The sequence below is a fragment of the Engystomops pustulosus genome, chromosome 10, assembly GCF_040894005.1.
Source record: "Engystomops pustulosus chromosome 10, aEngPut4.maternal, whole genome shotgun sequence".
In the NCBI taxonomy this organism is placed as follows: Eukaryota; Metazoa; Chordata; class Amphibia; order Anura; family Leptodactylidae; genus Engystomops; species Engystomops pustulosus.
The window spans coordinates 8,977,168-9,001,622 of NC_092420.1; the positions used below are offsets into that span (position 1 = coordinate 8,977,168).

General features: G+C 43.8%; 1 protein-coding gene and 1 long non-coding RNA gene across 3 annotated transcripts in view; both read right to left on the reverse strand.

Moving 5' to 3' along the window:
- Positions 1–24,455, reverse strand: part of LOC140104603 (uncharacterized) — a 213,273-nt gene that overhangs the window by 17,584 nt on the left and 171,234 nt on the right. The gene's annotated exons all lie outside the window — the stretch shown is intronic.
- Positions 1–24,455, reverse strand: part of MGLL (monoglyceride lipase) — a 51,233-nt gene that overhangs the window by 17,584 nt on the left and 9,194 nt on the right. For both annotated transcript variants that reach the window (XM_072128218.1, XM_072128219.1), the window contains exon 3: positions 9,177–9,283. In XM_072128218.1, the coding sequence (XP_071984319.1) occupies positions 9,177–9,283 (107 nt within the window). The remainder of the gene's footprint in view (positions 1–9,176; positions 9,284–24,455) is intronic.

The following is a 24,455-nucleotide window of genomic DNA, read 5'->3' on the forward strand; positions in this document are numbered from 1 at the left end:
CTCCAGGCGCACACGCACCCGGGCCCCTGTCTCCCCACCAGGAGAGCGATCATGACAGAGGTCCCTGCGGGCCGAGTACAGAATCCTGCAATGCAATTACCCAGAAGATAGAAGAGACTTGTATGAGGCAGGGGACGCGTCAGAGGGAGGGGGGGGAGGAATCAATATTCATGCAAAAAGCCCCGAAAGAAATGGGATGTAAAACTCTGCAGCAAAATGTGACATTGAATGGTTAGGAATCACAGGGAATTAGTGCAAACTACTGATCGGATCAGGGCCCATAAGTGGTCATGTGTAAATTAGAGGGGTGCTGATGTCCAGTATGGGAGCAGGAATGTGTCAGATGCTTGGATCCTAAGTGGCACAGCCCCTTTAATAACATAATAATAATTATTTATTTATATAGCGCACACATATTCCGCAGCGCTGCACAGAGTTTGCCAAATCGGTCCCTGTCCCCAAAGGGGCTCACAACCTACCAGTATGTTTTGGAGTGTGGGAGGAAACCGGAGGACCCGGAGGAAACCCACACAAACGCAGAGAGAACATACAAACTCTTTGCAGATGTTGACCTGGGTGGGACATGAATCCAGGACCCCAGCACTGCAAGGCTGTAGTGCTACCCACTGAGCCACTGTGCTGCCCCAGCCCCTTGTGATGTAGCATATAGCTAATGGACTGTATGCAAGCATTTGGGCATAACTATAGGGTACAGGTTATACTTACAACCTACTCGTAGATGGTTACAAGAAACATCTACTCTACAGCAGCCATTGTGAGTAGCTATCTTTTAGCCCAAGCAACGCAAAATCTGACAGTGCCCCACTCTATCCTCTCCTTTCCATACTGTGCCATTAGGAATTTAGCTTGGTCCCTGATCTATAGCATACAGACAGTTCATGTTTGCACTAAAGTCAGACAGTGTAGAGGTAGATGGGGCATCAGGGGCGTAACTACAGGGGTAACAACCAAAGCAGCTGCTATGGGGCCCACAGTGTCAGGCGGCCCTGGCATCTGGGGCATTGCGTGTGAATATGCATATGTGATGTGTATATGATGCATGGAGACATAGGTCTACTATGGGGCCCTGCTTCCCCTAGTTATGGCACTGTCAGAGTGCCTAATGACGTCCAGCAGCCATAGGAAGACGCCAGTATTATCAATATCACATAACGGGTCCAAATTGGACTCATCTCACCTAATTTTCACATGAGATCAAGTTAAGTGGTGGCAGGGGTAGTGTCAATACAGAGGCCCCTATCTTGTGTCCTATAGCACCTAGAAACATGCTGCTGTTGTCATATTAAAGATAAGAATCTTACCTTTCAGACCACATCAGGCTTATGGCTACAAAAACCGGAGATACATACAACTAAAGACACAGTTGGATCCAAGCTGCATTTAGAGATTTGATTCCTGTCTATTTTTTAACTTGCCCGTATGTCCTGCTCTATAGCACTCAATATCATAAGCCTGATGGGATGTGAACGATGAGATTCTGATCTTTGACATGACACAAAAAGCCTGTTTCTAGGTACTAGAGAACAGGAGATTGGGGCTTCTAAAATGACGCTACTCTGCAACCTCTAAATTTGACTCATCTCATATGCAAATGAGTCATATTTACCTTACTTTAGGGGAGATTTTTTAAAGGTAGACAATGAGATTTCACATAATAGAGGGAATTCTAGCAATGACACTGTATACTGTACAGTAAAATCTGGTGACAAGTCCCCTTTAAAGGTGCACAATAGCATTGGGGAAGCAGTGACCCTATTACCAGATAAGGGGCCTTGGGGAGTCTGCTCCAGATTGTGTCAGGCTGTAGTACCAGGCTTCACGCTGGCACATTCTGACCCGTCTTCGCACCTTCTTTTCCCTTCTGAATTATGAGCAAAAAAAAAAAAAACCTCAAACGCAATCTTCCTTTAATAAGCAAGAATTATAATTGCAGGGGCACATCAAAGGAAGAGCCCTGTAATCACAATCCTTCAAAGGCGCGCTCCATCTTCTGTTATTTAGAGCGAAATGTTGCATTAGAGAGAATGTCATTGTGAAGGCAGGAGATTAGACTCCCCCTCTGCCGCTCAAGGGTTAATCCCCTAATACTCCCTTATGAATGTTCCTTTTTTTTTTTTCCCGGATGGTGTTGATGGATTATTATCCATCTGCCGCAGCAGTCGGAGTAGTTATTTTACATTTATTAGACGGCGGCTGTTTATGGAAACAGACCTGAGATTCTCATCTTGTGCCCGGAGAGATTGTATGAAGTGGAAGGCTCCCGGCCGTCACACAGCTGAGCTCACACTCTGCACTTCCACGGCTTTTAGAGCCCGAGAATAAACCCTACCACATCCCGGAGGGCGATTTAAAAGCTTCTACAGGCTCCTAGTAAACAAGGGAATGAGGTGGTAGAAGAGAAGTGTAATCAGACATTAGCTGTAGCTGTTAGTAGCAGCAGGACTGTGAAATATGGATTTACATTCCAGGATTGTAGCTACTCTAAGCGCGATGAAGGGGTATCCACACACTGCTGTGCTCTGTGCTCTCTGCTGCCAGTGTTATATATTGTCCCTGGAGAGATGTGTGATCAGACCTTTGTGTATGTTGTTAGTAGCAGCAGGACTGTGAAATATGGATATATATTCCAGGATTGGAGCTTCTCCAAGTGCACTCTGGAAGTGTCCTAACACTGTTGTGTTCTTTCCTCTCCGCAGCCAGTGTTATGTATTGTACCGTACTGTATATTCATACCTTTGTGTATTTTGTTAGTAGCAGCAGGACTGTGGAATATGCATTCATATTCCAGGAGTTTAGCTTCGGGGGGAGGGGTGTCCTCACGCTGCTGTGCTCTGTACAGCCAGTGTTAGGTATTGTCCCTGTAAAGATGTGTATTTATAGTGTTAGTAGCAGCAGAACTGTGAAATATAGTTTAATATTTCATGATTATACTGGGGGTGTGTCCTCACACTGCTGTGCTCTCTGCAGCCAGTGTTATGTAATATTCCTGAAGAGTGTGTCCTCACACTGCTGTGCTATTTGCAATGAACTTCAGTTCCTCTCCCCTTCTCTTTTTACAGAGGGGATGAGCTATCGAGTAGTACAATGCAGAGATCCCAGAGCACAGCAGTGTGAGGGAACACCCCCATATGCACTAGGAGAAGCTACAATCTTGGCCACCACCTATAATGTCTGTCTTCCTCTGTGGCAGAGGGATCTGTGTATGACTGCTACCTCAGTACCCCTATGACTGTAGACCCAATGACCGCATTGTACAGCCCTGCCCTATTATACCCCCAATAATTACTAAATCGGGGGGCTACATCATATATCTGACTGTGATGGGGTCCTTGTATAGAAGACCATCCCCTGCTTGGTCCTATTCCTTTATTACTTAGTTGTAGGATCCCTGTTCTATAGGGAGTGAATTGGAGGAATAACAATGGGGCCCCATTTAGCCCTTTGTTATGGGCCCCCTACACGTGTCCAGAGACTACAGGGTGGAATAGAAGCAATAAAGAGTTAAGCACAATGGCCCAGACACGGCTAGACCATATTAGCGCTCCTCTTCTTGGAAGGAAGCTGGCATGTCTGCGCCTGGCACCATCCTGGGATCCCGCGCCAAGCGATGTCAGATTAGTAAATACAGAACAGGGCGAGCGCCAGCAGGAACCTTCTCCCCGAAGGATCTGGATTCATACCTGCACCCGCACATGTACCAGGTCCACAGAGCCCGGCGCCATCTGTCAGCCCAGCTCATCTTCCCAGTGTGGCTTCCAGGACTTGGGGCTTACACGTTGACATCAGAGATCAGCGATTGCTGCCGGGTTCTCCCGAAAACTGTCATTTTATTGGCAGATTCTGGTGCAATGCAGAAATAGAGTGAAATATATCAACTCCCCCCGGAAGAACGAGGCAAAAATGACTATTTATTCCAGGGTAACAAGGTAACAGCCAAGCACCACGGGAGCCCGGTGATTGGTGCTGGTTCTTCCCATCACAACCCACCTGCCCCGACCACCATGACCATGGACTTTCACTTATTACTGCAATGATTACTATGACTACCTATGGGACCTCATTACTGAGGATCTGCCATGGGTAAGTGGCCGTAGTGTTGTAGGTATACAGGGTTCATAGGTAGCAATAACAGATGTCTAGACCCTTGCACAGGGATTTCTGGGGTACCAGGATATATCAGAATGGGTCCATCCAAATAGAAGAACAGGCAGTCAATTGGTAATATCTCTGTATTGCTTTAAAGCAGCGGTTCTCAACCTGTGGGTCGCGACCCCAGCGGGGGTCGAACGACCAAAACACAGGGGTCACCTAAAGCCATCAAAGGCCACAATTTTATTGCGTTTTTGTAGAGAATCACATGGTTTGGGGTCACTGCAACATGAGGAACTGTATTGCAGGGTCACAGTATCACAAAGGTTGAGAACCACTGCTTTAAAGGGAACCTGTCATCAGAAATTGACCTAATAAACTATTACCAGAATGTTGCCAAGCAGCTGAACATCCTGTTCCTTTCATGGCCTAGGTCGGTGCCATCATTCAGAAAATCAACTTTGTAATAAGATGTAAGTTGGATGTATAAAGTCAGGGAGGCGGAGAGTTTAACACTAAAGTCAAGCTCTCCCTGCCTTGGAACACCTCCACTTATGTGACTGACATCATGTGAATGCGGCATTCTGAGGCAGGGAGAGCTTGACTTTAGTGTTAAACTCTCCGCCTCCTTGACTTCACTAAACCAATTAACATCTCACCTCAAAGTTGATTTTCTGGATTCATGCCACCAAGATGGACCATGAAAGAAACATCTGGAAGGTGTCAGGCTGCTCGTCAACATACTGGTAGTGGTTTATTAGAGGAATTTCTGATGACAGGTTCCCTTTAAACTATATTGACATCCTGAGGCCGGTGATACAGTTCAAAACGATGCAAGGAAGCAATGCAGATCTGGATCCCACATTTTGATTTCCTAGTGGTTTGCATCCCACCACTATCGGGGGCCCCACCTGATCTAAAGGGGTCCATTCAGTTATGTTATGGGCAGCACTTTAAATAATAAATTGAATGTGCCCCTTTAAATCAGATGGGTCTCAGAGAGTGCTGGGTGCAATCCATTAGGAAATCAGAAAGTGGGATCCAGATCCCTATTCCTTTCTCTTTTGAGTTTGAAGGTCCTGCTCAGAATTTGTAAAATCCAGGCCCCCTATACCACCAGGACCTGGGTGCAACTGCAACCTCTCCATAACTGTGCCCCTAAATACACTACTGAACATTTCCAGACAATTTTTGGTCTTTGCTTTACTGCACGCTGCAAAACAGGCCAGGATCCGGGGTCAAGGATATTTCTAGGAAAAGTTAAAAAAAATTCTATAAAATCTCCGTCAGCTCAAAAACGGTTATAAAAACATAAGAATAGACGGGTAAGACGAGAAAATCAGAGAATGGATTCATAGTACGGAGCGAGGGAGTCACCGCGCTCATTTCCTGCCGCGCACCCACGATACGTTTACTTAGTGGAGCTCAGTCCCGACACTGGTGATTATAAGGGGAGTGGTCCGTAATTTCCTGCGCAATGTAATTATGAAAGTCTGGAGCTCGACGATTTAACCATAGAAAGTAAAAACTAGGAAAAGTTCTTGGATCTTCAGTGTAATACTGCCAAGTGCACGAGATTATAGAGACAGCGCCACTTTTGTCTGTAGGCTGTGTCTGGTATTGCAGCTTGAACTTACCTTAAAGCTTAGTATTCCAGCTCAGGCTGCAATACCAGACACAACCTGTGGGCAGGAGTGGTGCTGTTGTGTCAGTCTGTAGTTGAAACTTTAAGTTGTTGTCCTAACATTAATAGTTAACATGTATCCATGAGATCTCCCCCAATCTCAAGAATAGGGGTCCTGTTCCCCCGCTGCTCCGTTAATTACAAGATCGCTGCAGTTGGACCTGCACCAATCAGCCGTCGCTCTGATAATCGTTGGGGTAGTCCAGGAATCCACACATTATCGCCCATTCTGTGTATAGGGATAATATAAAGCATTGATACAACCCCTGCTAAGCTCCAATTCTGGACAAAGCTTATAGACAACAGCGCCACACCTGCAATACAGGTTCTGTCTGGTACTGCAGCTCTGCTTTAGTGAAGTGAATGGGTCTGAGCGGTAATATTAAACACAGTTTCCCATGTCACGTGTCCCATAAAATAAAACCGTAAACTGGCGACTGTTAAAAAACAAGTCATTATCGTATCAGGCGCTTTTTCCTTCAAGGGTGTGATGACTTAATTCACAAAACTGTCTCGAGTGATTCATGTGAGGCTCATTAACTAAAGGGGCATTCCAAAAATCCTGTAACAAAGTCACTTCAAAGTTTCCTCGAAGCTCCGAGCGTCCTGGACAGGAAGGAATTAAATCCCCATTTTATTGCGGAATCCTCCCTGCAAGACTGTAACCACAACATCTCATCCTGACAAGTAACATATTATGTTTTCTTACTATAATTGTAACCAGCCTCCGGGGCGGGGGTGTGAGTACTAAGACTAGTCATGGAGGGGACCCGCCTTATAGAACAATATACAAGGCAGTATTATAGTAGTTATATTCTTGTACATAGGGGGCAGTATTATATTAGTTATATTCTTGTACATAGAGAGCAGTATTATAGTAGTTATATTCTTGTACATAGGGGGCAGTATTATAGTAGTTATATTCTTGTACATAGGGGGCAGTATTATAGTAGTTATATTCCTGTACATAGGGGGCAGTATTATAGTAGTTATATTCTTGTACATAGGGGGCAGTATTATAGTAGTTATATTCTTGTACATAGGGGGCAGTATTATAGTAGTTTTATTCTTGTACATAGGGGGCAGTATTATAGTAGTTATATTCCTGTACATAGGGGGCAGTATTATAGTAGTTATATTCTTGTACATAGGGGGCAGTATTATAGTAGTTATATTCTTGTACATAGGGGGCAGTATTATAGTAGTTATATTCCTGTACATAGGGGGCAGTATTATAGTAGTTATATTCCTGTACATAGGGGGCAGTATTATAGTAGTTATATTCTTGTACATAGAGAGCAGTATTATAGTAGTTATATTCTTGTACATAGGGGGCAGTATTATAGTAGTTATATTCTTGTACATAGGGGGCAGTATTATAGTAGTTATATTCCTGTACATAGGGGGCAGTATTATAGTAGTTATATTCTTGTACATAGGGGGCAGTATTATAGTAGTTATATTCTTGTACATAGGGGGCAGTATTATAGTAGTTATATTCTTGTACATAGGGGGCAGTATTATAGTAGTTATATTCCTGTACATAGGGGGCAGTATTATAGTAGTTATATTCTTGTACATAGGGGGCAGTATTATAGTAGTTATATTCTTGTACATAGGGGGCAGTATTATAGTAGTTATATTCTTGTACATAGGGGGCAGTATTATAGTAGTTATATTCTTGTACATAGGGGGCAGTATTATAGTAGTTATATTCTTGTACATAGGGGGCAGTATTATAGTAGTTATATTCCTGTACATAGGGGGCAGTATTATAGTAGTTATATTCCTGTACATAGGGGGCAGTATTATAGTAGTTATATTCTTGTACATAGGGGGCAGTATTATAGTAGTTATATTCCTGTACATAGGGGGCAGTATTATAGTAGTTATATTCTTGTACATAGGGGGCAGTATTATAGTAGTTATATTCCTGTACATAGGGGGCAGTGTTATAGTAGTTATATTCTTGTACATAGGGGGCAGTATTATAGTAGTTATATTCCTGTACATAGGGGCAGTATTATAGTAGTTATATTCTTGTACATAGGGGGCAGTATTATAGTAGTTATATTCCTGTACACAGGGGGCAGTATTATAGTAGTTATATTCTTGTACATAGGGGGCAGTATTATAGTAGTTATATTCTTGTACATAGGGGGCAGTATTATAGTAGTTATATTCCTGTACATAGGGGGCAGTATTATAGTAGTTATATTCCTGTACACAGGGGGCAGTATTATAGTAGTTATATTCTTGTACATAAGGGGCAGTATTATAGTAGTTATATTCTTGTACATAGGAGGCAGTATTATAGTAGTTATATTCCTGTACATAGGGGCAGTATTATAGCAGTTATATTCCTGTACATAGGGGACAGTATTATAGTAGCTATATTCTTGTACATAGGGGGCAGTATTACAGTAGTTATATTCCTGTACATAGGGGGCAGTATTATAGTAGTTATATTCCTGTACATAAGGGGCAGTATTATAGTAGTTATATTCTTGTACATAGGGGGCAGTATTATAGTAGTTATATTCCTGTACATAGGGGGCAGTATTATAGTAGTTATATTCTTGTACATAGGGGGCAGTATTATAGTAGTTATATTCTTGTACATAGGAGGCAGTATTATAGTAGTTATATTCTTGTACATAGGGGGCAGTATTATAGTAGTTATATTCCTGTACATAGGGGGCAGTATTATAGTAGTTATATTCCTGTACATAGGGGGCAGTATTATAGTAGTTATATTCTTGTACATAAGGGGCAGTATTATAGTAGTTATATTCTTGTACATAGGGGGCAGTATTATAGTAGTTATATTCTTGTACATAAGGGGCAGTATTATAGTAGTTATATTCTTGTGCATAGGGGGCAGTGTTATTTTGTATATATTTTTGTCAATAAGGTTAAAGCTCCATCAAAGGGAAAGGGAATAACAATATGATTCACCTTCTACTATAAGTATATATATATATATATATATATATATATATATATATATACATATATGTAGTTATATTATCGAATAATAAACAATAATCGGCAAATTCCTTGTTTCCTCTATTAATGATTATAAAGCAGGTAGAGATATTACACTGGAGCGATGGGTTAAATATCAGGACGTACTGCGTTTCCATTTTAATTGATTCCAAGAATCTGATTCCCGGCAGTAACGCTGCGCTCGTCGCGGCAGGTTGAAAATAATTCTCTTGCCAACAAAATTGCATGGAGACGCAAACCGATGGCATTTCACTTAGCAACATAAACCGGACTCACAATACGAGCAAATGATTTCACCGGCTCCCCATTGATTCTCCCGGAGAAGAAAGACATTGCCAAAACTTAACCCCGTCACTACCAGCTGTGCACCTACCGTGGTCATGGGCGAATACAAAGAAGTTCAGGGCTGATAAGACCTGGGCCAGGTCATCATATCGGCAGCAATGCTCCCCGGCACCGTGCACCACAAACACCAGCGCCCTGTAGGGAAGATAGAAGCCAGGTAAATAACCAAAATCACACAGTCCTACACAATCCAAGTGAGAATCTATCAACAATACTATATGGTATCTACATATGTGTCCACGGGTGCAGACAACACCCCTTTAAAGGGAACCTATCAGCAGTTGTGACCATAGGGACTGCAGCCAGTGGGAGGTAATGTCCCTGGAGAGATGTGTAATCACACCTTTGTGGATGCTGTTAGTAGCAGCAGTACTGTGTAATGTGGATTTATATTCCAGGATTGTACTGGGGGGTGGGTCCTCACACTGCTGTGCTCTGTACTCTCTGCAGCCAGTGTTAGGTACTGTCCCTGGAGAGATGTGTAATCAGACCGTTGTGCATGCTGTTAGTAGCAGCAGTACTGTGTAATGTGGATTTATATTCCAGGATTGTACTGGCGGTGGGTCCTCACACTGCTGTGCTCTGTACTCTCTACAACCATTGTAATTTCCTGGAGCGCTGTATAATCATACCTTTGTGCATGTTGTCAACAGAAGCATGACTGTGATTTATATTCCAGGATTGTAGCCTCTTCAGGTGTACTGGGGGCATGTCCTCACACTGCTGTGCTCTGTTCTCAGTTACTACACAGTCCCTCCCCTCTGCTTTGAGGAAAACCTGTAGTATTTAACCAGAAGACTGTTGCAGCGGTTAAATAGGAGCAGAAAGGAGGTCTGCGGAACTAAGCTAAGAGCACAGCAGTGTGAGGACCATTCACAGTCAGAACCCTTCGATTCTCTTAGTAGATAGCAGAGACATCTTTATGTATATAGCTATATTGGGGTCTGGCCCTCTTCATTTTACAGTATAATCATTATGTCCTCACCCTGTTGTGCTCTTAGCTCTCTGCACTGCACTGTCATGTAATCTAAGAAAGTCAATGGTTAAGAGTCACTCAGAGCAGAGGGATGGGAATGTGTAAAAGCTTAGTGCAGTGAGCTAAGCGCACAGCAGTGTGAGGACACCCCCCCAGAGCACTTGGATAAGCGATTATCCTGCAATATAAATCTCTGATACCTGTTAGGGTGTGGCCCAATTATGGCAGAACCTTTGACCTCTCAGCGCATTCTTAATGTAGCTGACCTCCCAATGCGCAGTGTCATTTGTGTGATTGGAAATTCTTTTTGATGTCAGTAAAGTTATACAGAAACAAAAAGTTGCATCTTGTGTTGTCCCTTCCCTACCAGGACACAACGAGAGCCATTTATAAGGAGCAGATGTCCAGGTCCTGACCTCAGGCACCCGTGTTACCCCACATTGCCGGGTGCCCCCGCATCACACGACTCGATTATTTTGACCTTTTATCAAGAAGTTTAGTCATCCTCATCAAAACTCACGTTCAGTCGATTCTGGGAAAACAACCAACATGGCTGTTCCAGAGCTCGAAGGCTGTCACTGAGCTGTCTAGACTCCTGAATCCTAAGATAAATATCATATTGGGGGGTGTCCGACTCTCTGCACCCTGGGGGTCAGCTGTATAGACGACTATGGGAGAGCTGAAGGGTGACGGAGAAAGTGCTGCAGGTTCTAGTGCATAGATTAAGCTACATCCCTAACTCTTCCCCCATAGTTTAGTGCCCCCATACACTACAATGCCCTGTTTAATGCCCCCATACACTACAATGCCCTGTTTAATGCCCCCATACACTACAATGCCCTGTTTAATGCCCCCATACACTACAATGCCCTGTTTAATGCCCCCATATACACTACAATGCCCTGTTTAATGCCCCTATACACTACAATGCCCTGTTTAATGCCCCCATATACACTACAATGCCCTGTTTAATGCCCCCATACACTACAATGCCCTGTTTAATGCCCCCATACACTACAATGCCCTGTTTAATGCCCCCATACACTACAATGCCCTGTTTAATGCCCCCATACACTACAATGCCCTGTTTAATGCCCCCATACACTACAATGCCCTGTTTAATGCCCCCATACACTACAATGCCCTGTTTAATGGCCCCATACACTACAATGCCCTGTTTAATGCCCCCATACACTACAATGCCCTGTTTAATGCCCCCATACACTACAATGCCCTGTTTAATGCCCCCATACACTACAATGCCCTGTTTAATGCCCCCATACACTACAATGCCCTGTTTAATGCCCCCCATACACTACAATGCCCTGTTTAATGCCCCCATACACTACAATGCCCTGTTTAATGCCCCCATACACTACAATGCCCTGTTTAATGCCCCCATACACTACAATGCCCTGTTTAATGCCCCCATACACTACAATGCCCTGTTTAATGGCCCCATACACTACAATGCCCTGTTTAATGCCCCCATACACTACAATGCCCTATTAAGTGCCTCCATTCTCTACAATGCCCTGTTTAATGCCCCCATATACACTACAATGCCCTGTTTAATGCCCCTATACACTACAATGCCCTGTTTAATGCCCCCATATACACTACAATGCCCTGTTTAATGCCCCCATATACTACAATGCCATGTTTAATGCCCCCATACACTACAATGCCCTGTTTAATGCCCCCATACACTACAATGCCATGTTTAATGCCCCCATACACTACAATGCCATGTTTAATGCCCCCATACACTACAGTACCCTATTAAGTGCCCCCATACACTACAATACCCTATTAAGTGCCCCCATACACTACAATGCCATGTTTAATGCCCCCATATACACTACAATGCCCTGTTTAATGCCCCCATACACTACAATGCCCTGTTTAGTGTCCTGAGACAGTACAATGCCCTGTTTAGTAGTAGTGGAGGAGGGTACTACATTACAAATATTATGTCACATCCCTAATCCCTCCATACTGTTTATTGCCCCCATGCACACAATGCCACATGTAGAGCCCTAATACAGTACACTGCCCCGTATAGTGCCCCCATACAATACAGCGCCCTATTAAGTCCCCCCATACACTACAATGCTCTGTTTAGTGCCCCCATACAGTACACTGCCCCGTATAGTGCCCCCATACACTACAATGCTCTGTTTAGTGCCCCCATACAGTACACTGCCCCGTATAGTGCCCCCATACACTACAATGCTCTGTTTAGTGCCCCCATACAGTACACTGCCCCGTATAGTGCCCCCATACACTACAATGCTCTGTTTAGTGCCCCCATACAGTACACTGCCCCGTATAGTGCCCCCATACACTACAATGCTCTGTTTAGTGCCCCCATACAGTACACTGCCCCGTATAGTGCCCCCATACACTACAATGCTCTGTTTAGTGCCCCCATACAGTACACTGCCCCGTATAGTGCCCCCATACACTACAATGCTCTGTTTAGTGCCCCCATACAGTACACTGCCCCGTATAGTGCCCCCATACACTACAATGCTCTGTTTAGTGCCCCCATACAGTACACTGCCCTGTATAGTGCCCCCATACACTACAATGCTCTGTTTAGTGCCCCCATACAGTACACTGCCCCGTATAGTGCCCCCATACACTACAATGCTCTCTTTAGTGCCCCCATACAGTACACTGCCCCGTATAGTGCCCCCATACACTACAATGCTCTGTTTAGTGCCCCCATACAGTACACTGCCCTGTATAGTGCCCCCATACACTACAATGCTCTGTTTAGTGCCCCCATACAGTACACTGCCCCGTATAGTGCCCCCATACACTACAATGCTCTGTTTAGTGCCCCCATACAGTACACTGCCCCGTATAGTGCCCCCATACACTACAATGCTCTGTTTAGTGCCCCCATACAGTACACTGCCCCGTATAGTGCCCCCATACACTACAATGCTCTGTTTAGTGCCCCCATACACTACAATACTATCTTTAGTGTCCCCATACACTACACTGCCCTGTTTAGCTTCCCAATAATCAGACTCAAATGGATCACAATAATATAACGTCCCCTTGAAGCCACCACACTATACAATGCCCCTCCCATATGGCTCTATAATACCTGTCCTTATTGCTCCCCATACTTCATTTTGCCTCTCTTTTGACCCCCCATTCTATAATGATGAAGCGGGAAGCTGATGGCCTCCTGATTTTCAAATGTAGCTCAGTAAGTCAGTGATGGGACAGGACTAGAAATCCAGAACCGTCTTTGCTTAAGCTTGGATGGTTGCCAAGTATGGCCAAATGGAGGAAATTTTGGTACATGCAGTGCATACGGCAGACCGGTCCAATGTCCCCCTCAAATTGTAGGAGTGAAGAGAGTAGTGGCCATCATGTAATACCACATTTGCCCTGTAGTGGTCACTGCAGCGCTTCTACTCTGGAAAAATCAGTTGTGTGGCAGGAGGGAAGGAGGTTCTTAAGGAGCCCCTATATTAAAGGGAATGTGTATTAATAACTGTATATTCTCTAATAATGCCTAGTGATTAAATCTTGCATAATAATTTGTGATTTTTCTGTGCAGCCTTCTTTCTGATGGTAAAATTGGGAAATTATACTGCACTCCGTTTCATGATTGCACATTGTCCTATAAGCCTTTGGGTGTACAGAGTGTAATCCCATAGCGATACAGTAGGTACACTGCCGGCAGGGGTCCGCCACATGGTTTGGACTCTTGATGATTCTTGGTTTTGAGGAATATTTTAAAGAAAATGGTTTTTAAAAAGCCGAAAAAAAGGACGAAAAATGCTAATTCTTTAGCTGCTTCCGCATTGGAAAGGAAGGCAGAAGCCAATGGAGCCCAGGTGCTGGATGAACATTGCACAGCAGAGTGTTTAAAGCTGCATCACAATGGCGCGCTCCCTAATCTGACAGCTCCACAATGCAATTTAAACATCCATATTGATTTATCCAGCAGCCGGTGAACTACGGCGGAGGCACGTGCTAGGACTGAATGCCACGCTGACTTAACCCACTACATGCTGGATTGTCTAGAAACCACAGCGCTGCAAAGTACTGACTGATAATATCTAAAATGATACAATGTGTCCTGTAATAATCAACTTCTAAAACATCTTCCATTTGCATCTATCTATCTCTTATGTATCTATTTCTTATCTCTTTATCCCCAATCCCATCAAAATAAGTCCAGTCTCCCTGTAGTGGATGTTCCCTTAGTCCCCTGAATCCATCTGTACACAAATACTCAACTGTGGCCCCTCACTGCAATAACTACATAGACTTAAAGGAAAGCTACCATTTGATTTGATGCATTATGAAGCATACATTGAGAATGCTGTAGCTACACTGATGCAGAAACATATCTTGTTTTATCCCTGAGCTGAGTGGTTTTGCTGAAAAAACTATTATAACATTCAGGACCTTGGGAAAGCTGGGTCAGGCTGGCTGCCTAGATGAACACATTAGACACGGAGCTTGTAATTACTAATGGAGGTTAGTCAAGACATGACTAATCAATCTGAGCTGGATCACTCATACACAGCGCTGGGGGATGGTGCAGCAATTGATTATTCTGCCCTCAGGCACAACCCAGAGATTACATCATCCTCTCCTGCAGTGAATAACTCACATGCTAGGAGAAGCGCTGAACCAGCCATAGAAGGGACAGAGCTTCATTATCAGAATGTTATATCTGTTTTATCAGCAAAACCACTCAGAACAGGGATTAACCAAGATATGATCCTGCATCAGTGTAGCTACAGCAGTCTCAAGGTATGTTTGCTTCATCATGCATCACATCAAATGGTAGGTTTCCTTTAAGTATTACCCTAACATCCTGATTACCTCATTTTAGGATTTTCAGGGGTCCTCCAAAACAGCGACACATACAAACCTTAGTGCCTAGACTCCTATCCCTAAATTCTCAAATCCCTTCATCCTTGCTCCCCCAATGCTTACTCTAAACCCTTTTTTATCTGCATTCACACATCAGGGGTCTTCTAATTATCAAAGGAATTCCCTTGTATTGCACAGTTCCCATAAACTATTGTACTTAGAAACATGTCCCCAAATTCTCAATGGGGTGTCCTCAATCCCCTCTGATTCTTCCAGTACTGCATACTTTCTACAGTGCTTGTCCCCAGGAACTTTAATCATCTGGATCCACACACTTCTAGTTATTAAATGAGTTGCCTTTTTTTGCCTTCCCCATATACTTCTTACAAACTGTTGCACTTAGATCCATATCCCTAAATTCTCAATGGGGCACCATCAATAGCACATCGTCTTATTCCAAACCCTCATCCGCAGGAGTCTTCATCATCCACATATCAGATTCTCTTTATTCCCAGTGTCCCTCTCCTGCCTTCTATCTCCATGTACTAACTGCAACCTATAAATCAATGTCCTTGGATGAATATCCTAAAATTCACATGGGGTCTCCAGTACCACTCAAGCTTCCTCCAGTACAAAACGCAAGAAGCCTAAATAATTTTCATTCAAGCGTCGGAGCAGGAGGGGGTGTTCCGATTTAGGAGGAGTTCTCCCAAACCTCAACATTTGGGGGTTACATTGGCTTCCACATACTGGATGAGATCTGCTTCTGCACATAGGGGTCAGATTATCCCAAATGAAGCCCTTAGATTGCATTATACCTCCTTGTAGTGGATACCTTCTATAAACCATGGTAACTCCGATCCATATTCCTAAATTCTCAGTACCCTTTCTTCACTGGAACCTTAATTACCTGCACCCACCCATCGGGGGTCTCCTGAACCCTTATCTCCTTCTACTTGTTCCATATTATCTGTTGGGGATTCTTCGTTCTTATTTCATCATGTGGTTACTCCTGCACCCCAAAACCCTTTACCATTGTCATCCATGAATTGGGTTCCCCTTAATTTTAGAATGAATGTCCTCAAATTGCATCTACCTTCTAGCATTGGATCCTTTCTATGTACCCCTAGAAGATCCATCAATATCCTCCAGTCGTCGTGTACTGCACGCTTACTCCTGCACCCCAAAACCCTCTATCACTTGCGTCTACATTTCAGGGGTCACTTTATCCTCAAATAAATGCCCTCCTATGACATCTACCTCCCTGTATCGGACACTTTTCACACATTCCCTACATATTCTTCCTGTGTTCTTAATCTCCATCCGTTATTGGCACATCAGAGGACCCCTTTACGCCCCATCCAGCGCTCGTCTCTTCTTGGAATCCTTCTTCTATTTTTGTTTCAAATGACACTAAAAAGAGAAGAAGGATTACAGAGCTGTCATTATGTAACACCGCAGGCGGAAGTGGCTTCTCTGGGCTCCATAAACTAGTAATATTCCTGGAGAATTGGGTAGTGGGGGAGGGGAGAGGTGCCGTCAATTCATTTCTCCACACATATCAATTCTAGGGAAGCGGCAGGACGCGGCGGGTGATGGACAGCTCCGGTATTGAGTCTTTCCAACCGCTATCTCCATAAACATCTCTGTCACATCGCGGTGACTTGAAGCGACAGCTCCGCAGAACTGGCTCAGGCGTTTAGCCGTGACCTTGAGCGAGAACGGTGACCTTGCAGCGTCCAGCGAAGGTCATCACAGCCGACATTCCTCTGCTCCGAGTAAAATAAATGTTTTTTTTTCTCATAATCCTTTGATGAAGCTGCTGCTGATATATAAGGCACCTGTCATCTTCTACAAGGGATGAGGCCCATTATCCCATTATTCACAAACTGTCACAGGTTTACAGATCGGCACAAATAAAAGCTGATTCTGCACAAAAATCTTAACGCATGAAGTGAGCAACAAAGTACAGCTTTCTACGTGTTTATATAGGTAACAATATTACCCAGATGAATGCAGGATACAATGTCACAGAGTATCCAGATAGTTAGGGTACATATAATGTATAGGATGTCAGAGAGTATATAGATAGTAAGGACATATATAATGGATACGATGTCAGAGAGTATATAGATAGTAAGGACATATATAATGTATAGGATGTCAGAGAGTATATAGATAGTAAGGACACATATAATGGATACGATGTCAGAGAGTATATAGATAGTAAGCACATATATAATGGATACGATGTCAGAGAGTATATAGATAGTAAGGACATATATAATGGATACGATGTCAGAGAGTATATAGATAGTAAGGACATATATAATGTATAGGATGTCAGAGAGTATATAGATAGTAAGGACATATATAATGTATACGATGTCAGAGAGTATATAGATAGTAAGGACATATATAATGGATACGATGTCAGAGAGTATATAGATAGTAAGGACATATATAATGTATAGGATGTCAGAGAGTATATAGATAGTAAGGACATATATAATGTATACGATGTCAGAGAGTATATAGATAGTAAGGACATATATAATGGATACGATGTCAGAGAGTATATAGATAGTAAGGACATACATAATGTATAGGATGTCAGAGAGTATATAGATAGTAAGGACATATATAATGGATACGATGTCAGAGAGTATATAGATAGTAAGGACATATATAATGGATACGATGTCAGAGAGTATATAGATAGTAAGGACATATATAATGTATAGGATGTCAGAGAGTATATTGATAGTAAGGACATATATAAGACATATAGTACCGGGACTGCTCCTTATGCGCAGGTTCTGTTCTTCATAGTAAGTAACTGGCAAAGCTCCGGCGCAGGATCACAGAACATGAGTCACTATCAGGCAGTATCAGTCACTATCAGGCAGTATCAGTCACTATCAGGCAGTATCAGTCACTATCAGTCACTATCAGGCAGTATCAGTCACTATCAGACAGTATCAGACAGTATCAGTCACTATCAGACAGTATCAGGCAGTATCAGTCACTATCAGACAGTATCAGTCACTATCAGACAGTATCAGCCACTATCAGACAGTATCAGTCACTATGAGACAGTATCAGGCAGTATCAGTCACTATCAGACAGTATCAGTCACTATCAGACAGTATCAGACAGTATCAGTCAGTATCAGACAGTATCAGACAGTATCAGACAGTATTAGTCACTATCAGACAGTATCAGACAGTATCAGCCACTATCAGACAGTATCAGACAGTATCAGTCACTATCAGTCACTATCAGACAGTATCAGACAGTATCAGACAGTATCAGTCACTATCAGTCACTATCAGACAGTATCAGACAGTATCAGTCACTATCAGACAGTATCAGACAGTATCAGCCACTATCAGACAGTATCAGTCACTATGAGACAGTATCAGACAGTATCAGTCACTATCAGACAGTATCAGGCAGTATCAGGCGAACCCTAGACTGACATCATGTTTTGGAGGATCACATGACATTATTTTGCGGTGCTGAGGGCTGATGCAGCAGCTGTTACTGGAATGTGATCCCTTCATTTGTAACCCGCAAATATGCAGGTCTGGTTATTGTGTCCCATCTGGAGTCAGCGTGTAACATGTAACATGTAACGTGTCGCTCTGGAGCAGTCACCTAGAAATCAGGTGAGCATATGTTACAGGTACATCAGGGATGGAGTCTTGTTTAGAAACCCTATAAGTAAATGTATAGGGTACTTAGAGTTAAAGGGAACCTGTCAGCAAGTGTGACCACACAGACTGCAGTCAGTATTGGTATTGTCCCTGGAGAGATGTGTAATCATACCACTGTGCATGTTGTTAGTAGCAGCAGGACTGTGAAATATGGATTTATATTTAATGATTGAAGTTTCTCGCAAGTTCGCTGCGGGTGTGTCCTCACACTGCTGTGCTCTGTGCATAGAACTGCTTCACAGCTCCCCCTATCCAAGTGGCCGCTGTATTATCCAACCAGGAGCCTTCTGTAATTTTTACTAAGGGCTGAAGTGACCCTTTTGGTAAAGCTCAATTTAGAGATCTTGTCAGGACAGTGGTGTGAGATCACTTGCTAGAGTGCAGTAGAAGAAGCTACAATCCATCACAGTCCTGCTGCTACTAACAGCATTCACAAAGGTCTGATTACACACTTCTCTAGGGACAATACCTAACACAGGCTGCAGAGAGAACAGAGCACAGTAGTGTGAGGACACACTCGCCAGTGCCTTTAGAAAAGCAACAATCACGGAATATAAATCCATATTTCACAGTCCTGCTGCTACTAACAACATACACAAATTTATGATTACACATCTCTCCAGGGACAATACTGAACGCTGACTGTAGAGATTACAGAGCACAGCAGTGTGAGGACACACTCGCCAGTGCACTTGGAAAAGCAACAATCCTGGAATATAAATCCATATTTCACAGTCCTGCTGCTACTAACAGCATACACAAAGGTATGATTACACCTATCAAGGGACACTGGCTGCAGTCTGCAGGGTCACACCTGTTAGCACTTTCCCTTTAAGGCAGGGGGAAGGGCACAAATCCTCTCCTGGGAGGACCCAGCATGTACCTGCATTAAAGGGACAACATGTTCAGATCACGTGTCACCTAATTGCAGATATATTAATCCCTTGCAATCAGATCCATGCAAACTTTATCAGATCAAAAGAGGTTCTCTAAGAAAACCCTTTAAACCACACCCCCTTTTCTATTAAACCCCGCCCCTATTGCACACATCATCCCTACTATGAGCTGTGCTGAGGTCCTATGTAGCAGATAGTTACAGGACCCAATAACTTGGCTGCATCACACCCAGAGCTGTGGTCACAGGGTCAATGACCCTCTTACGCTGGGATTTTGGCGGTGACATTGTGTACACATTACAGTCCCATCACGCGGGGGTCACATCAACCTGCACAGGACTCTTCTATGGCCGGAGCTGAACTTTGACACACTGACCCCCTCTCCTACGGCAATGCAATCGCTAAAAACATTGACTCAGAACCTCAATGTAGCCAGAACAGAGTAATATATGTAACATCGACATCACTAGATTCAGATTTAAATACCTGGGCAGAATTTGTGCCCAAATTCCGAATTTAAAGGGAACCTGTCATCAGCAATCGGCCTAATAAACCACTATCAAGTGTAACACCTTCTAGTTTTTGTTTCTTTCATGACCCAGTGCGGTGACATCATCCAGAAAATCAACTTTGAAATGAGATGTAAATTGGTTGTATAAAGTCAAGGAGGCGGAGAGTTTAACATTGAAGTCAAGGTGGGGAGCTCTGAGCCCCCCCTCCTCCTCGACTGAGGTCATGTATAGGACTTTAGGAGATCTGGGTAGTGATGTCTCTGGATGCAGGACCATCAATTACAACGAAGGGACTTTCTGAGGAAGAGAGAGCTTGACTTCAGTGTTAAAGTCTCCGCCCTCTTGACTATATACAACCAATTTACATCTCACTTCACAGTAGATTTTCTGGATGATGCCACAACACTGGGTTATGAAAGAAACCGGATCTGGCAGGTGTTCAGCTGCTTTACAACATCCTGGTAGTGGTTTTTAGGTCAATTTCTGCTGACTGGTAGCTAAACATTAAAGAAAATTTATCATCAAAACCTATCATTATAAACCAGGGACATTACTCATAGATCCAGGCACCGGGACTGTGGTATCTTCTTATTTTTCTTATCCATGGCCTCCTTTATTCTAAAAAGCAACTCTGGAGGTGTTACCAGTGCCCCTCTGTGCTGTCACACTGTGCAGGAGCACTTCCCCCTATCCTTGTGTGAGATTACATCAGGCAGAGGGATTTGAAAAGTGCCAAAGGAGCTATGGAGAAAGTATAACAGCCTGTGAAGCTACAGCACTTAGGGGCTCTGGTAACACCCCCATGAGCCCTTCAAGTTCATTAGCATCATATTGTAAAGTTGCTTTTAGAAGGAAGGAAATATAAGAAGATTCCCACAGTCCCGGTGCCTGGAGCTATGATTTTGGTAGCAGATTGTGCATCCTATTGGATCATTATCTCATGTATAACAATATATCTATATAATGTGCAGTAGGTTTTACTGAGCGCAATTGGAAACCCTATAAGGACACAATTACATTCACACATTCACTAGATGTGGGGCCCCCAATAACCCCCCCCCCCCCCCCCCCCCGAGGACAGAAAATGAAAGACAGTCCATCCTGGAGAGACTCAGATGGCTGCCAGGTGTTGTAAGGGCTTGTGGTGGGGGTCCTGCTGCCGAGACCCCCTGAGATCAGCCGCAGTCAGTGGGGGACCTGCCTAATGTTATCAGGATGCTGAGAGGGGAATCAATGTCGCTGCCGATCCCCTCCCCGACTAATAGAGGGCAACCGGACCACTGCCCCCATTATTACCTCCATATGCTTTAACCCCTTACCAACCAGACCACTGCCCCCATTATTACCTCCATATGCTTTAACCCCTTACCAACCGGACCACTGCCTCCATTATTACCTCCATATGCTTTAACCCCTTACCAACCAGAATCCTCTATGGCTGCTGCTCTGTGCCATTTTACGGTTCTAAATTTTCTCTCTTTTCACTATTACGGGGTTTACAGTTTTTGCTGAATAATTAAAAAAAAATATATAATTATGTTTTAGTTCATTTATAAATATATATATATTTTTTTTTTTTTTTAATGCCTTAAAATAGATTTTTTTTTACTATTCGTGTGGATTAGACGTGTAACATGTATAGATCAGGTGACCTGTTTATGTGTTCCGTTTTTTTGTTGGTTTTTACTTTATTTTTGTAGATTTCTGAATAGTTTTTTTCTTTATTCTATAGAAAACTTTTTTTTTACGCTTTTGTAAAGCTGAAGTCACCCGTGGCGTTTACATTGCGTTTTCAAATGCAACACAACAGTTGAGGAGACTTACCTAATTACATTGCTGTTTACAAAACGCAATGTTAACATTGTGTTAACATTTGTGTTTTTTTAAAAGCAAACGCTACCAGCAATGTAATTAGGTAAATCTCCTCACCTCAGCCGTCATATTGGGGCTCATTTACTTACCCGTCCTGTGCGATCTCTGAAAGTGCATTGTCCGACCGGAATGCACATCTGCCGCGATTCACTACCCGCCCGATATCCTGCAAGTGTCGCTTCCCCACTCAGGTCCCCGGAGTTCACCTTCTTCTTCCTGGTGCATGTAAGTGCATTGTTCGTGTATAATGCGCTGTGCGGGGAGTCACTAAGATCCTGTGCCCGATATCCTGCATGTGTCGCTTCCCTGCTCAGGTCCCCGGAGTTCACCTTCTTCTTCCTGGTGCATGTAAGTGCATTGTCCGTGTATAATGCGCTGTGCGGGGAGTCACTAAGATTGTGCGCCCGATATTCTGCATGTGTCGCTTCCCCGCTCAGGTCCCCGGAGTTCACCTTCTTCTTCCTGGTGCGTGTAAGTGCATTGTCTTGCGACACAATTTGAATGTTATATCCTGCGCTCAGTCCGAATCAGTCAGGTTGTCCACATGAAAGCAGCGCAGTTGCACCAAAATCCGATCACGTGCAACAAAATCCCCTGTTAAATACCTGTCACAGCGGCGCAAATCCCAAAATTTCTAAAATCCGACGAAAGTGTGATCCGCGGACCCTTAGTAAATAAGCCCCATTTTGTTTCAACGTAAACGCCACATGTCAAAGCAACCTAAGCCTCTAACAACCAGGCCGATAACTTTAGTCATTGTGAGGCCCCTTTCACAAGAACATATTTGTGGTCCGTTTTTGAGGACCTGTACGTAGGATTCATTCTCACTAATATTTATATCCCTGCGCTGTATTTGTTTGGCCGTTATCTCAGGTCCTGTCCTATTTTTCGCTAAGTTTGCGTCTAGCGCCTTCTCCATTGAAGTCTACGGGTCTCACGTTTTTGCGGATTCCATTCAAGTTCATCATTTTTTTTTTCGATCCGTTGCTTAGATACAACACACCCGTCCAGAAAATTATCACACGACCAAGTTCAAGTTTGGCAAGAAGCCATCAGCTTTTGATTTTGCAGATCAGCAAAAAACGGATGACTTACGGATGGCGGCGAAGGTCGAAGAATGAGACAAAAGATGATTAAAAAAGGGCTGCAAAACACGATGTAAAAACAGACCTACAAGGGTGCGGACCATGGAAAGAAACGCTCTATATGGTGAGACAATCCCTTTAATTTAAAGGGGTTATCTTAGTTTTCCTGTGCATGCATTTCCCACCTAAGTGGATTTGCGTGACTCATGCGACTTCTGTGACCAATCTCTGGCCATGACAGTCACGGGGTGTATGATCTCACCATTCCTGGTCCTGTAACCACTGAGGTCACTGATTGGCACCTCTGTTCTGCCTGTGGGTGTTGAGGCTGAGGTCACACGTGGTGTTTTGAACGTGTTTTGGGCCCGTTATTAAGCAGTCCGTTAAAAAACGCATTCGTTTTTGACAGGTTTTACCAATTATCTTAATTAAAACTGGTCAAAAATGCATGCGTTTTTTAACTGACTGCTTTAAAACGGGTTCAAAACGCCATGTGTGACCGCAGCCTAACATGGGTGTAACGATGCTGGATCAGGGAGCAGGGGTAAGGTAGGTATGTGCTTGTAGGTTTTCTAGAGACCCCCTTTAATCTTCCTGTGTATCAGATATTTCTGTGGGTCTCGCTGGCGGCTTTCATGTGTTATCCTCGTAGTGTCCTAGCGCTGCAGGAGACCCGGCGTCCTCCATGTGCACGGCCAAACGAAATACTCCATTTCACGTGTGTTTATTTTGTCGCTGCACCTTCCAGTAACACCAGCTGATAATTTTCCATGTTGGATTTTCTCGCATGTCCGTCCTCTTTGTCCTTTTCCATCGCAAAACATACGGGCATCAACAGGTTAAAAGTGGCGTAACAGGCAAGTGCCCCAATCACTACTGATTAACCAGAGGGGTAGGAGACGTCGCCCGATGCCATTGTCGAGCCACATTCCAAGAGAGACAAATAAATACAATAACCGGCTCCACGAGTGCGGCCTGACAGGTGAGGGCACCTTGACATCTCCAGAATAGCCGCATTCCGCACGTCCGGCTCTGCTATGTATATACTACTCCTTCCAGCCGCCATCAATGTACCGGACCTCTACATGTACCCAGAGAGACGCCATCCAGCTCCTCCACCTGCGTCACTCATACAAGTCGTCTTAACGAGATTTAATTACAATCCTCATTAATTTCCAGCAGCAGAAATCATCTCATTCTCCAGCATTTCATTTACATAAGGAGCCCACTGTGTAATACCGCCATATAGTGAGCGCAGCACTACTGCAGCTGCTACCGGGGTGACGGAGAGGGGAGCTACCTGATAAACATCTGACTTAGAGGGGCTCTGCCTAACATAGAGGGGCTCTGCCTGACATAGAGGGGCTCCGCCTGACATAGAGGGGCTCCGCCT